This window comes from Jatropha curcas, chromosome 5 (assembly GCF_041381405.1).
Source record: "Jatropha curcas cultivar XTBG-Jc1 chromosome 5, XTBG_Jcur_1.0, whole genome shotgun sequence".
In the NCBI taxonomy this organism is placed as follows: domain Eukaryota; kingdom Viridiplantae; phylum Streptophyta; class Magnoliopsida; order Malpighiales; family Euphorbiaceae; genus Jatropha; species Jatropha curcas.
The window spans coordinates 595,907-609,466 of NC_143155.1; the positions used below are offsets into that span (position 1 = coordinate 595,907).

A 13,560-nucleotide genomic window follows, 5' to 3' on the forward strand; every position below is an offset into this window, starting at 1 on the left:
AAATTAAATCAATTAAACACCGATTAAAAAGTTAGAAATTTCTGAAAATTAATATTCCAAAAATCATACTAACTACGTATGAAATCGATATGTTAAAAATTACTAATATTAATATCTAAATGTGTGTAAACTATTAAAATTTATAAATTCAAGTGTAATATAAAATATTTACAATTCTCGAAACACAAGATTAGAGGTTAGAGGTTAGTTAATCGGTGAATTTACGTATTCAGCCATTTTGCGCATTATCTGTCAATATGAATAGTGTCTACCAAACAAGTTACTTGTCATCATGTGTGTCCAGTCCAGAGATTAAATAGTCAACCCCACCAAAGAACATTGCAGCAAGCATCGAAATTAACCCCATTTGGTTTTACCCATACGGTAATGCTGTAAAAAATTTATAATATTACAATGCCAATCTTGGAAATTGAGACTGAGAAGCCTTAGGATTCTTTGATTTTAGCTTTTGTTTATTCTATACTTAATAATATTAAAATTAAATTTAATAATGGTAGAACTAGAAGCCAGACCTTGATCTTCTGATTCTTGGAACGCTTTACCAAATTGCACGTGCGCTGCACTTTACACTCCATCAGAATTTGGGCTATCCTTTTGGTCCCTATAAGCCATAGAGACGCTATAGCCATTAGCCTCCTTTTGCATTTCAAAATAGGCTAATAATAATAATGTGAATTATTATGAAATAAAAATCCCGTTTCATTATAAAAAAAATAAATGTAAAATATATTTAGGTCCCTAAATTATATTATAATTAATATTTTTATCATTTTATTTTTAAAAAATTATTATGAAATTCTTAACTTTTATTACGAATTTACTGTTAAATTGTTTCATTTAAAAAGTGAATTTATTGTCAAAAAAAAGTTAGCATATTTCGTTCGAAAGCAAGTAACTTTTTAATTAGAAGAATCTGATATTTAATTTGAAATAAAAATTAAGAATATTATAATAATTTATTGAAAATATAAGAATGTTAAGTATTCAAATGTATTTTCTCAAAAAAGAAATTTAATTTTGATTGGTATAAAAAAATATACTACTATATATTTTTAGGAAAATTCATTTTCTTAATGTGGAAAAGTATATCCTCGTTTTAAAAAGGTGAGAAAGTTAAATTCTTATAAAAATCAAGATAATTTAAAAAATAAAATGATATTTTTGTTTTTAATTACTTTATTTTTAAAAGCTATTTTCATCGTCATTATGTGATAATTGGACATTTCTAAAATTGCTTTCTTGAAAATCTACTTTGTTTAAAAAATAATTTTTCTATGAAAAAATAAATTCTAAATAATTTTTTTTAATTGTAATTCATTAATAATAATATCAAGAATTATAAATAAATATATAGACCAGACATAGAATTTTACTAGCTAACAGAGTTAGTTGATCTTTTAACGAAACAATGAAATTCATATCTTTTTGAATAATGAGATTAAAACTAAAAAAATATATAATATTATATCTTTCCTTTTAAAGTTGATCTTGATAAAAGATATAAATCTTAATAATAACAATTAGTCCGTTAATTAATTTGAAAGTCAAAATAATAACTCTCTAGATCTTCTATAACTGAATTATTTTTCTAATAATTTACAACATACGACGAATACAGATAAATTTTCGTCGCCGCTATACGTCAATAACATCAATTGAAGAACATACCATATTACTAGACTCCATCGATCAGTGGATGGAAAGCTAACCACACTTGACAAGTAAATTTACATAACCTTAAGATTTCTAATCTCAATACTAACTTTTGAGGTGTAATTTTCTTATGTAGCCTAGAATTCTATTTAATTTTCTCATGTAACCTAGAATTCTATTTAAAAACTAGAAATACTCAACTATTGATTTTTAATGAAGAGTTCAAGTTCTATTTTGAATAAATATATACACATTTTTCATAAATAAAAATTCATCCTCTACAGTCAATTATTTAATTATTGCTGCCAATATTATTTTGCTGCTATCAAATGTTTCATCTTTTTTCCTTTTCCAATACTTGTCATATTTATGAATTTTATAAATTATAAATTATTTTTTTTATTTTTATCCTTTATATATAATTAATAAAATAATATAATCGATTCGTTTAATAATTTATTATAATTTATATAAATTAAATGATTTTCTTCAACAATCATAAAATTCCTAATATGACAAATATGGTAACCAGAGAATATTATGTTTTCTAACTGATTTAAACATATGACACCAGTACTACTTAACCGGATAGAAAAATATCCAGAAACTGAAAATCAGAGGAAAGGCTTCCATGGATAAGGCAACAGAGGTTTTCAAACTATGCCAAGAAGAATCGGCGAGTGTGTCGCAACTCACTGTTCATCCTCACCGAGTCGGGCTTGGTCCCAGCTTCTATGAAAAGTTCGCCTTAGGAGGCATCCGAGTCGACCGAGTGGAGCCCGGTTTCGTCTCTTGCACTTTCAAGGTCCCTCCTCGCCTCACTGTAAAGTAACCAAGTTCCAAATCCTTTTCTCTGTCAATTTTTCGACATTATTATACAGTTTTCCACGATTATTATATAATTAGAGTATAAATTCTTTAGAAATGGCTGAATTTATGGTGTCAGGACAGAAGCGGGAAGTTAGCGACGGGTGCAATTGCGACTCTGGTAGATGAAGTAGGTGGTGCGGTAGTGTACGTTGAAGGTCTGCCCAGAAATGTGACGGTGGATATGTCTATCTCCTTCCTTTCCACTGCAAATGTCAATGTAATCTCAATAAATTGGTCGTTTTCATCCTTAATTCTCAAACTGCTTGCTGTCTCGTCTTGCCTGAGTTACCAATTCCACCAGTTCTGCTTCTGGCTAATTCAACCATACATTTGTATACAAATAAGACACATCTCTGTATATTTCGGCTCCAGTCACTATAACTCTTGCCGGAAGGGGCGGAACTCTGAAATTAGATGGTTCACCGATTTTTCAGCACAAAATCGAGTAAACCAGTGTCACCAATGTGTATCCAAGCTTCATCTCTCACTAGGAAACTAATCACTATAACTGTTGGAATTGGACTGTGAACAATCTGTTTCTTAAATTGGTTTCATGATTGTTTCACCTCTCACTAAAAAACGCAATTGGTGGATTCCAATTGAGTGTAATGGAATGAATTTTAGTTCATTATTTTACAATAATGAACATAGAATTCATGTAAGTGAATTTCACTACAAAAATTTTTATAATTCATTCCTTAATGGGTTGTCTGCAAAACTTCATTATACCGAGGAAGTCTAAGTTCTAATAAATTCGCAGTAATTGCGATTTTAAGATTGATTAGTGTTCCCAAATCCCAATTTCCCATGGCTGATGATGATTTGGTCTTGGTGCATTAGAAATTCTTAAAACTTTCTGGATTAGAATTGATGACCATTTGCAATACAACACAGACATTTATAATAAGGATGCTTGAACTTTTCTTGGGCTTATTGTGATTGAATAGGTTCTTTTGTTTTGCTATATCATTTATTGGTGTCAGATGCTAGTAGCTTAAGCTTTGGTTTTGTATCTGATTTTGGTCTTTTGATGCTAAATTGCAGGATGAGTTAGAGATTACTTCAAAAGCTTTGGGACGAAAAGGAGGCTACACAGGAACTCTTGTTCTTGTTAAGAACAAAGCAACAGGGGAGTTAATTGCTGAAGGTCGGCATTCATTGTTTGGTAAACATAATAGCAAAATGTGATTATAACTTCACTTAGGAACTTGTATTTTCATAATGTTCCTCCTTACATTAGTGTCTGTCTGATCATATCATACATTATGTGATGGAAATGGAAAGGACTCCGTATGTTTGCAATAACACATTCTGATTGCTTTTCATATTTCATCCTCGTTTCTTCTCTCTCATATTGCTTAGCAACCACAAGTATGTATATTCCTTAGAAAGTTCACTGATATGTATATTTTTTTACTTGGGATGCTTATATTAAGAAATTGCTGAGGCATAGAGGTTTATCAGGAAAGACCCAAAAAAAGAGTGCCCTTGTCTTTTTCCAGAAATGTTACACTTAATTTGCTTTTCGTGTTATATGTTTGTCATTTAAGGATATTAGGGGTTATTTTTGGACTCAATTCCTACATTAACAACTTCTGGTTTGTAGTTTGAAGTGGAAGTGGTGAAGCTAAGATTTTGAAGAATATTGCTAGTTCAATCAATATATTCTCAGCTGCTGGTCCAAATGTCAGATGGGTTGGAACTTGGAAGTGAAAATGGATTTGCTTCAAGTGCATACTGACATACTGTTGGTTCACCATTAATCCAACTTCTCTTTCCGTGCGCAATGGAAGTATTATTGATAATGTATTATTCTAACTCTCTAATTCCAATTAAGCAAATTATTTTCCAGTAATTATTAATTAGCTAATAATATTTCACTAATGTAGTTCCAAAAATGACATTGGATACCTGCAGAATGTGTACAAACTCTTCTCTTTAACAGAAACTAATAAAAACCCAACTTGATCAATCGTTTGCACCCAATGGAAAAGAAAATAATAACAGTCTTATCGTTTTGGATTTTTAGGAATTGAAGGTGATCATGGTTTAGCAAAGAAATGAGGAGAAATGTGGTGTTGATGAAAGTGAAGTTGATAGGGGAAATGGCGGTGGGGAGAAGGATGAAGGATCACATCAACTCACCGATTATTAAACAAGCCACTTAAGACGATTATTAAACAAGCCACTTAGGGCAACTATGGACGCACGGAAACTTCTAACCATTGGCGCTTTCATGTTATGGTAACGTGCACGTGTGTTTACCCATATAAAATATTCATTTTCCTGTATCTTTTCATGTTTCTTCATTTCTATTTTGGTAAAAAAATTATACATATTGATACATATTGATACCATATGAACTCGATTAAAGAAATTATCCACTGCATGCAAAAAAAATTTTAAACTAAAAAACACCATGAAAAATAAAAAAAAAGCTAAAATTATCAACTGTAATAATTTTAATAAATTGAATCGAGTTCGAATATGTTATAATACTTCACAATGTGATCCACGAATGAGTTTGCCCTTTGGGTCTTATAATGTGATAAGCCCATTAGAAAAGGCCCGGACCAAAGAGAAGTACTAGTCTGGGAACGGGAATGAACGACGTCGCACAAAGCGATCCTCAACTGAATCGTCCGATCTGAAACTGAATAAAGAAGTCTCCAGAAACTGCCAATCCTAGTCGAGGTCTGAGAAAAAGCTTCCATGGAGAAGGCAACAGAGTTTTTCAAACTAATCGAAGAAGAATCGGCGAGCGTCTCGCAACTCACTATTCATCCTCACCGAGTCGGGCTCGATTGCAGCTTCTACGAAGACTTTGCTTTAAGAGGCATCCGAGTCGACCGAGTCGAGCCCGGTTTCGTCTCTTGCACTTTCAAGGTCCCTCCTCGCCTCACGGTAAGATAATCCAAATTCCAAATCCTTTTCTCTCTCAACTTCTTCTACATCATCATCTAATTACAACACATCATTCAGTTTTCCAACTAATTAGAGTATAAATTCCTTAGAAATGGCTTACTTTATGATGTCAGGACAGAAGCGGGAAGTTGGCTACGGGTGCAATAGCGAATCTGGTAGATGAAGTGGGTGGTGCGGTGGTGTTCGTTGAAGGTCTTCCTATGAATGTGTCAGTGGATATGTGTATCTCCTTTCTTTCGACTGCAAATGTCAATGTAATCAAGCTTCTCCTGTTTAATTAAGGCTATTCTTTTATTCCAATATTGATTAATTTCCACTAAGAAACTAATCACTGTAACTGTAGTTGGATTGTGAACAAATTGTTTCTTAAATTGGCTTCAGGATTATTTCACCTCTCACTGAAAAGCATTGTTGGTGGATTTTAATGGAGTGGAATGATGAATTTTTAGTTCATTATTCTAAAATAATGAACATAGAATCCATGCAAGTGGATTTCATTATAAAAGTTTTTATATTCATTCTTTGCTAGTTTGTGCTTCAAATTCATTTTACCAATTAAGCTCTGAAGTTCTAATAACTATGCACTAATTGCAATTTTAAGATTGACAAGTGTTCCTAATTTTCTCTGGGTGATTATGATTTCGTTTTGGTGCATTAGAAATTCCTAAAAGGTAGGGACTTTTGGGATTAGAACTGTTAATCACTTCCATTACGAGGCAGACATTCATGATGAGGATGTTTGGACCTTGCTTAGGCTTATTGTAATCATCTAGCACAATGGCAATTGAAATTCTATTGGGATTGCATTTGGAGTTCTTTAGTTTTGCTATATAGTTTGTTGGTTGTTTCCTAAGCTTCGGTTTTTTATCTGATTTTGGTCTTTCGATGCTAAATTGCAGGATGAGTTAGAGATTACTTCAAAGGTTTTGGGGCGTAGAGGAGGCTATGCAGGAACACTTGTTCTTGTAAAGAACAAACTAACAGGGGAGTTAATTGCTGAAGGTCGACATTCACTGTTTGGTAAACATAATAGCAAAATGTGATTATATAACTTATGGAACTTGTATTTTGACAGTGTATACGCTAGTGTCTATCTGAAAAATATCTTTCTTGTAACTAATAATCAATACACTATATAATGGAGAAAGAAAATATTTGTTGTGTTTGCAATAAAACATATTCTGATTGTTTTTCATGTTTCCTTCTTATTTTGGATTAACATGGCCTTGATGTGATAACTTTTGTGGTCCTTGTGGAATGTTTCCATTGTTTTGCTAATGTCAAGGGTCAAGCTTGAAATGAGCTTTTTAGTTAGCTGAACAGGAGAGTCATAGACTGATATATTTGCAAATTGTACTGATAAGTATGTTCAGTGGAAGCAGAAAAGTATCACAAGCAAAGCGGTTTTCACCATACCCAAGTGTTATGGTCACACAAGCTCATATTACTTGACTTGCTTAGTATGTTCAGTGGAAGCAGAAAAGTATACCTTGACTTGCTTGCATTTCTTGTTTCTGCTCTGCTCATACTGCTTAGCAAGCAACCAAAAGTATTTTCCTCAGCTATTCTGTAGTATATTCCTCAGAAAATTCACTTATATTCTGCTTCCTTTTTCCTTTTCTTGGGACGCTAATGTTAAGAAATTGTTGAGGCAGAGAGGTTTACTAGGAAATAGAGAATGTCCTTTTCTTTCTATTGAAAAGTTCTTATTGAAAGTTCCCTAATATCAAAATGTGAATGAAGTACATTTTGAGCAAGTAGCAGAAATCTTTCCCTGATAAATAGTAGAAGGCATGTAAAGTAGCGAGGGTAATTTTGGCTGTTAAATTTAGAAGCCAGTTTGCCAGTTTACCCTTGTGGCCGAAGGGGCTTAATAATGTCATCAGCCCATTAGAAAAGCCCGGACCAAATGGAAATACTGAACACGTTTAATTGGTATTTATTTGCGTAATGGGGTCGTACAAGGGTCTCCAGAAAAATGCAAGCCAGAGAAAACGCTTCGATGGAGAAGACGAAAGAATTTTTCAAACTAAGCGAAGAAGAATCGGGGAGCGTCTCACAACTCACTATTCATCCTCACCGATTCGGGCTCGATTGCAGTTTCTACGAAGACTTCGCCTTAAGAGGAATGCGAGTCGACCGAGTCGAGCCCGGTTTCATCTCGTGCACTTTTAAGGTCCTACTCGCCTCACTGTACGATAATCCGAATTCTAAACCCTTTCTCTCCCAATTTTTCTATTATTATCATTTAATTACAATTTATTATTCATTTGCCAAGATTGTGATCTAATTATAGTAAAAAATTGCTTAATTTACTGTGTCAGGACAGAAGCGGTAAGTTAACTGCTGGTGCAGTTGCGGATCTGGTAGATGTAGTAGGTGTAGGTGGTACGATTGTGTATGTTGAAGGTCTGCTCATGACTTTGCCAGTGGATATGTCTATCTCTTTTCTTTCGACTGCAAATGTCAATGTAATCAAGCTCTTTCTCTTTAATTAACGCTATTTTTTATTGTAATATTGGTTAATTTCCACCAAGAAATTAATCATTGTAATTGTTGTTGGATTGTGAACAGACTGTTCCTTAAATTGGCTTCACCGCTTCAAGATTGTTTCACCACTCACTAAAAAACTTGATTGGTGGATTGCAATTGGGATTGATGCAATGAATTTTTCGACCATGTTTGGTAAGCCTTAATGCAGGCATACATTGAATTACATTGTTCTATGTTTGGTAATTACACTGCACTATGTTGTTCTACGCACGATAAAATTACACTGTTCTATGTTATTTAATCATGGTGCATTACGTTGTTCTATGTTCGATAATTACATTGCATTACGGTTTACCAAACATAGGAATATTTTACTATAAACAATGAACATAGAATTCATGGAAGTGAATTTCATTATAAGATTTGTATATTTCATTTGATGATGCTTATGATTTTTTTGGTGCATTGGAAATTCATAAAAGGTAGGGACTTTTGGGATTAGAACCGATAATCACTTGCATTACAAGGCAGACATTCACGATGAGGATGTTAAGACTTTGCTTGGACTTATTGTCATTATCTAGGATAATGACAATTGATATTCTTTTGGGATTGTATATGGAGTTCTTCAGTTTTGCTATATAATTTGTTGGTTGTTTGGTGTTGGTAGCCTAAGCCTCGGTTTTGTATTAAATTTTGGTCTTTTCATCCTAAATTGCAGGTTGAGTTAGAGAGTACTTCAAAGGTTTTGAGACGAAAATGAGGCTATGCAGGAACACTTGTTCTTGTGAAAAGCAAAGCAACGGCGGAGTTGATTGCTGAAGGTCGGCATTGGCTGTTCAGCAAACATAATAGCAAAATCTGATTGTAATTTCCCTTTGGAACTCTGTGCAACTCGTATCTAGATAATACCCCTCAGCACGTCTGTGTCTATCTGAAAAATATCTTTCTTGTAACTAGTAATCAGACAATATATAATGAAAAAAAAGAAAAGATTCAGTATGTTCACAATAAAATATAATCGTATTATTATTTTTTTTATGTTTTCCTTCTCATTTGGGTCAATATGGCCTTGATTTGATAACTGTTGCAGTTTGTTTCCATTGTTATGCTATTGTCAAGTTCAAGCTTGATATGAAGTGTGTTAACTTTTTAGTTAAACAGGAGAGTCATAGACTTATAATTTGAGAAACAGAGGCTCCATGAATCCAGTGATTCTGATAAGTACTTTCAGGGGAAGCAGAAATCTCTGATGATTGCTCAAGTTTACCTGCCTAGCTTATACGTCTTGTTTCCACTCTGCTGATTCACTGATATTCTGGATTTTTTTGTTCATGAAACCCTTGTGCTAAGCAATTGTTTTGGGCCAGACAGGTTTACTAGGAAAGAAAGAATCCCTTTTCTTTTTCATTAAAGTTTTTTTTTTCTTTCAAAAATAAAAATAAACAATAACAGGCAATATTATATATGCATATGTCCAACGTTGTCGTTTAACAATGTCTCTGTCTCTGGTCTCCGTTCATGACAAGATTGATGCAGGGGTGCAATACTCGGTTAGAAACCGAAAATCAAATATAACCGATTCATTTTCATCAGATTTGGATAGTTATTTTATCTGATTTAGTTTGAAATAATCAATTTTAAATTAACCCAAATAAATTCAATTAAATCGATAATCACAGGGAATTCAATTTGATTGGTTTCGGTTAAAGGAGTGCTCACCGATGATACGTATGATACGTATAAAAGCAGCAAGATACTTTCCCTCAATTTTCAAATTATAGAGGAACTCATTATTCAGACCTTCCGAGTCAGCACAAACTACAAATCTTCCTCACACATTTACCTCAGATTATAGGGGCCTTCCTGTCATTTCATCTTGATGGAGTGTACGAAGAACTGGAGTTTCCTTCCAATCTCAAGTCAGCAACAGCAATAGCTAATTAGCAACTCCAAAAAATGAACTCTGCGTTCTCTCTCAATCGACCAAATAGCACTCACTCGCTGTCTCTGTTCCAAAACTACAGAATCAAAAGCCTCAAATCCAAACGTTTCAAGCTTCCATTTCCTTCTTGTTTCGCTGTTTCGACAAGCCATGACTATAATCGAAACGTTTTTTTTCCGCCGGGTTCTTTTCAAGCTCAACTCCGGCATGACTCAGTTGCATTCCGTAAAGTTTCACTTTCACGAGTTAGGGTTTCGTCGGACGACACTGGGTTAGGTTCGTTAGGCGAAGATAGCGAGCCGGAGAAGCGGAGTTTTAGAGAGTTTATAACTTCGGAGAGAATCAAAGTGGTAGCTATGCTTGCTTTGGCACTGGCGCTTTGTAATGCCGATCGTGTTGTGATGTCGGTGGCAATTGTTCCATTGTCGTTTGCTCACGGATGGAGCCGATCCTTCTCCGGTATTGTTCAGGTGGTCTTCTTTAACTTGAATTTTCTTGCTATTAGTCAACAAGGAGAAATTAGTTAAAAAATATATTGGTTTTGGAGCAATTACTTCCTCTTTATTAGGAATTTTTTTAATTAACCATGCCAATTGCAATACTGGTGAAGTAATTTTACCAAGTTTTAAACAAGTACTGAGATTTTAGTTTGCTTGTACTGTAACGATTTACCTTCATTTGTTACTCATAACTGATTGGTCGATGCTTTTGGCTGTGGCAGTCATCTTTCCTGTGGGGATACTTAGTTTCTCCAATAGTAGGAGGGACTTTGGTGGATTATTATGGTGGTAAAGTAGTCATGGGATGGGGTGTCGCGCTGTGGTCATTAGCTACCTTTCTTACTCCCTTTGCTGCAGAAACTTCGTTATGGGCTCTAATGGCCATGCGAGCTTTGCTTGGGGTGGCCGAAGGTGTTGCTCTTCCTTGCATGAACAACATGATAGCAAGGTATAGATGGAAAACTTAAACTCCTACATAGTGTGCCTCTCAACAACTTGTGGTTTGTAGTTAGAAGTGGTGAAGCTAAAATGTTGAAGAAACTATATGAACTTTTTCTTTTAGATGGTTTCCATCGACAGAACGTGCCAGAGCAGTTGGAATTGCAATGGCCGGATTTCAGCTTGGATGTGCAATAGGACTCACTCTATCCCCAATCCTCATGTCACGAGGTGGTATATTTGGGCCGTTTGTAATTTTTGGACTATCTGGATTCCTTTGGGTTTTGGTTTGGTTATCTGCAATATCAAGTACTCCCGACCGTAGTCCCCAGATATCAAAATATGAATTGGAGTACATTATGAGCAAGAAGCAGAAATCTTTCCTTGTGGAAAATAAACCCAGGATGGCCGGGGTAATCCCTCCATTCAGACGCTTGCTGTCTAAAATGCCGACATGGTCTCTTATAGTTGCAAACTCCATGCATAGCTGGGTACTTTTCATATCGCTTTGTGCTGTACTCTTTAATTTGGATTTTAATATTTTCTTACTTTGTGGTGGTGTATCATACCCTCTGGCTAGATCAATTCTAAAGTTTGAGTATGATTGCCTTATATGTCAGCTTAGTTTTTCTTTTACTAATTTTAATTGAAAACTGTTTGCAGGGATTTTTTGTTATTCTTTCGTGGATGCCTATATACTTTAATACAGTAAGACCAAATGCTCAGTTACATGCTGTGGTTCTCCATTAACCATTGGTCAGGATTATTAGATGATATACTTTTAATGAGTTAAAATGATGATATTTAACTGCAGGTATTTCATGTTGACCTGAAACAAGCTGCATGGTTTAGTGCGGTTCCTTGGAGTTTGATGGCAGTCATGGGATTCTTTGGTGGGCTGTGGTCAGACACGTTGATACAGGGCGGTATAAGTATCACTTTGACTCGCAAGATCATGCAGGTGCTGTTTTTCTTCCATCCCATCAATATGTGCACTATCTGTTCTAGTTATAGACTGATAATTAACGGGTCTGTGGTTTATATAAACTTGCTGGTATATATGGTGCATCCCCTATATGATTCTTAATCCAAACATGAAGAAATTGGAAGGAATTGGTAAATTGATTCTTGCAAGTGCTCTTAAAAGGTCACAGCTTATATTTATCCAGTGATTCACCAATTTTCTGGTGACCAACCACATTATTTCTGTAATTATCTCTTCTGAATCAATTGTAACCCTTGAGATTATATCTCATCTTTCTATTTTGTGCCTAATATTCTTTGTCTTGATTGTCTGTATGTACATATGCCATTTTGGGTTATCCGAGTAACCATTGAATTTTCTTCTGTGCAGTCAATTGGTTTTATGGGTCCTGGGATTGCTTTTATTGGTTTGACTACTGCAAAAAGTCCATCTATTGCATCTGCTTGGCTTTCTTTAGCTGTTGCACTGAAAGCTTTTAGTCACTCGGGTTTTCTTGTGAACTTTCAGGTTGGTAAACTGAAGGATGTAAATTGAAATTATAAACTGTGCAAATTTTTCATTTTAAATATTTCTCTAACCTTTCACATTGCACTTCTATTTCCAGGAGATTGCTCCCCAATATACTGGTGTTTTACATGGTACTACTAAATCTAAATTTCAAATAACAACTTCAATACCTCAAAGAATTAGTTTTTTATGATGTCTTAACTGCTATGCTTCGCTTTGTTTTAGGAATCTCAAACACTGCTGGAACTTTAGCAGCCATTGTTGGGACAGTTGGAGCTGGTTTTTTTGTTGAATTGGTGGGATCATTCCAAGGATTTCTATTGCTTACATCATGCTTATATTTTCTCTCTGCATTGTTCTACATCGTTTTTTCTACTGGAGAAAGGGTGAATTTTGACTGAACTGGTCAGTATAAGAAGTCTTCATTCTTTATCTTCTCTTCTTGTTGATGTCTGGATTTCTTTAATTTATGAACTTAACATTCAGCTATCGCATAATGTTGTTATGCTAGTGTCTCACAAACACTTGGCAGAATATACAGTGATACTGAGAGAATGTTCAATCAATTATTAACAGTTTGATTATATATATATATATATATGTATTTTTTACCTAAGTGGGCTGTCTTACGAATTTTTCCTCTGCAGTAACCCGAAGAAGTTGTACCTCTGAAAGTATCATTCAAGAATGGACTGTGTAGAGTTTACAATTGCAGCTAAGTGAAGCTGTGTTCTTCAAGGCAGTAGAGAAGTCTGACTGCAATAATTCCCCTGCTCTAGATGGGATACTATTATGTATGAAATTGAAGAAATGTACAGTGTGTATTCTTGTCGTCCCTCAAGTGTAAAGTTCGAAGTGGCAATATATATTGAGCCCATAAAATTCAAACAAAAAAGGAAAATAATTAATTAAAATAAAATAAACCTAAACTACTAAATTTCTTTTTTATTTATATCAGAGATGTTTCAAAGATAGGCCTACAAGGGGGTAAAGCTCCCAGTAGAATTCTTTTCCATTCACAAGAATTAAAAACTAAAAATAATTTGAAGATAAAATATATTATTTGAAGATAAATATATTAATTTTATATATTATTTGAAGATAAAATAAAAAATAAAACTATGCCTGAAATTAATTTAAAGTTTAAACATTGCTGTCCTTGAGTAGTTTATTGTATCCAGATTTGGTCAAACGGAAACGAGGAGCTGAAATGTTCTTTCGAA

The 13,560-nt window shown here is 34.2% G+C and overlaps 3 protein-coding genes and 1 pseudogene across 8 annotated transcripts; all 4 read left to right on the forward strand.

Moving 5' to 3' along the window:
• The first annotated feature begins 2,239 nt into the window (after nt 1-2,239).
• On the forward strand, nt 2,240-4,897 carry LOC105630905 (uncharacterized). Of its 5 annotated transcripts, none has more exons than XR_016320950.1 (5): nt 2,240-2,497; nt 2,621-2,761; nt 3,589-3,691; nt 4,151-4,350; nt 4,574-4,897. XR_016320950.1 is itself a non-coding variant. In XM_037638477.2 (3 exons), the coding sequence occupies exons 1-3, from the start codon at nt 2,306-2,308 to the stop codon at nt 3,730-3,732; spliced, it is 477 nt and encodes a 158-aa protein (XP_037494405.1). In that variant the 5' UTR covers nt 2,240-2,305; the 3' UTR covers nt 3,733-3,869. The 5 variants fall into 5 exon arrangements, 3 of the variants coding, with proteins under 3 accessions (XP_037494405.1, XP_037494406.1, XP_012068289.1); XR_016320949.1 differs by having other exon boundaries at nt 2,241-2,497; nt 3,589-3,709; XM_037638477.2 differs by lacking the exons at nt 4,151-4,350; nt 4,574-4,897 and having other exon boundaries at nt 2,240-2,502; nt 2,626-2,761; nt 3,589-3,869.
• Nucleotides 4,898-5,111: 214 nt separating this feature from the next.
• On the forward strand, nt 5,112-6,664 carry LOC105630896 (uncharacterized). The gene is made up of 3 exons (XM_012212887.4): nt 5,112-5,448; nt 5,583-5,723; nt 6,369-6,664. Exons 1-3 carry the CDS (start codon nt 5,257-5,259, stop codon nt 6,510-6,512), a joined length of 477 nt encoding a protein of 158 aa, XP_012068277.1. The 5' UTR covers nt 5,112-5,256; the 3' UTR covers nt 6,513-6,664.
• Nucleotides 6,665-6,810: 146 nt separating this feature from the next.
• Nucleotides 6,811-9,003, forward strand: LOC149495949 (uncharacterized; annotated as a pseudogene). The gene is made up of 3 exons (XR_016320948.1): nt 6,811-7,662; nt 7,794-7,940; nt 8,684-9,003. The product of XR_016320948.1 is annotated as an uncharacterized LOC149495949 (transcript).
• Nucleotides 9,004-9,759: 756 nt separating this feature from the next.
• PHT4;3 (phosphate transporter 4;3) lies at nt 9,760-13,285 on the forward strand. Its single transcript, XM_012212921.4, has 9 exons — nt 9,760-10,377; nt 10,629-10,855; nt 10,970-11,336; nt 11,509-11,553; nt 11,660-11,806; nt 12,200-12,337; nt 12,435-12,468; nt 12,563-12,742; nt 12,985-13,285. Exons 1-8 carry the CDS (start codon nt 9,922-9,924, stop codon nt 12,736-12,738), a joined length of 1,590 nt encoding a protein of 529 aa, XP_012068311.1. The 5' UTR covers nt 9,760-9,921; the 3' UTR covers nt 12,739-12,742; nt 12,985-13,285.
• Nucleotides 13,286-13,560: the final 275 nt, after the last annotated feature.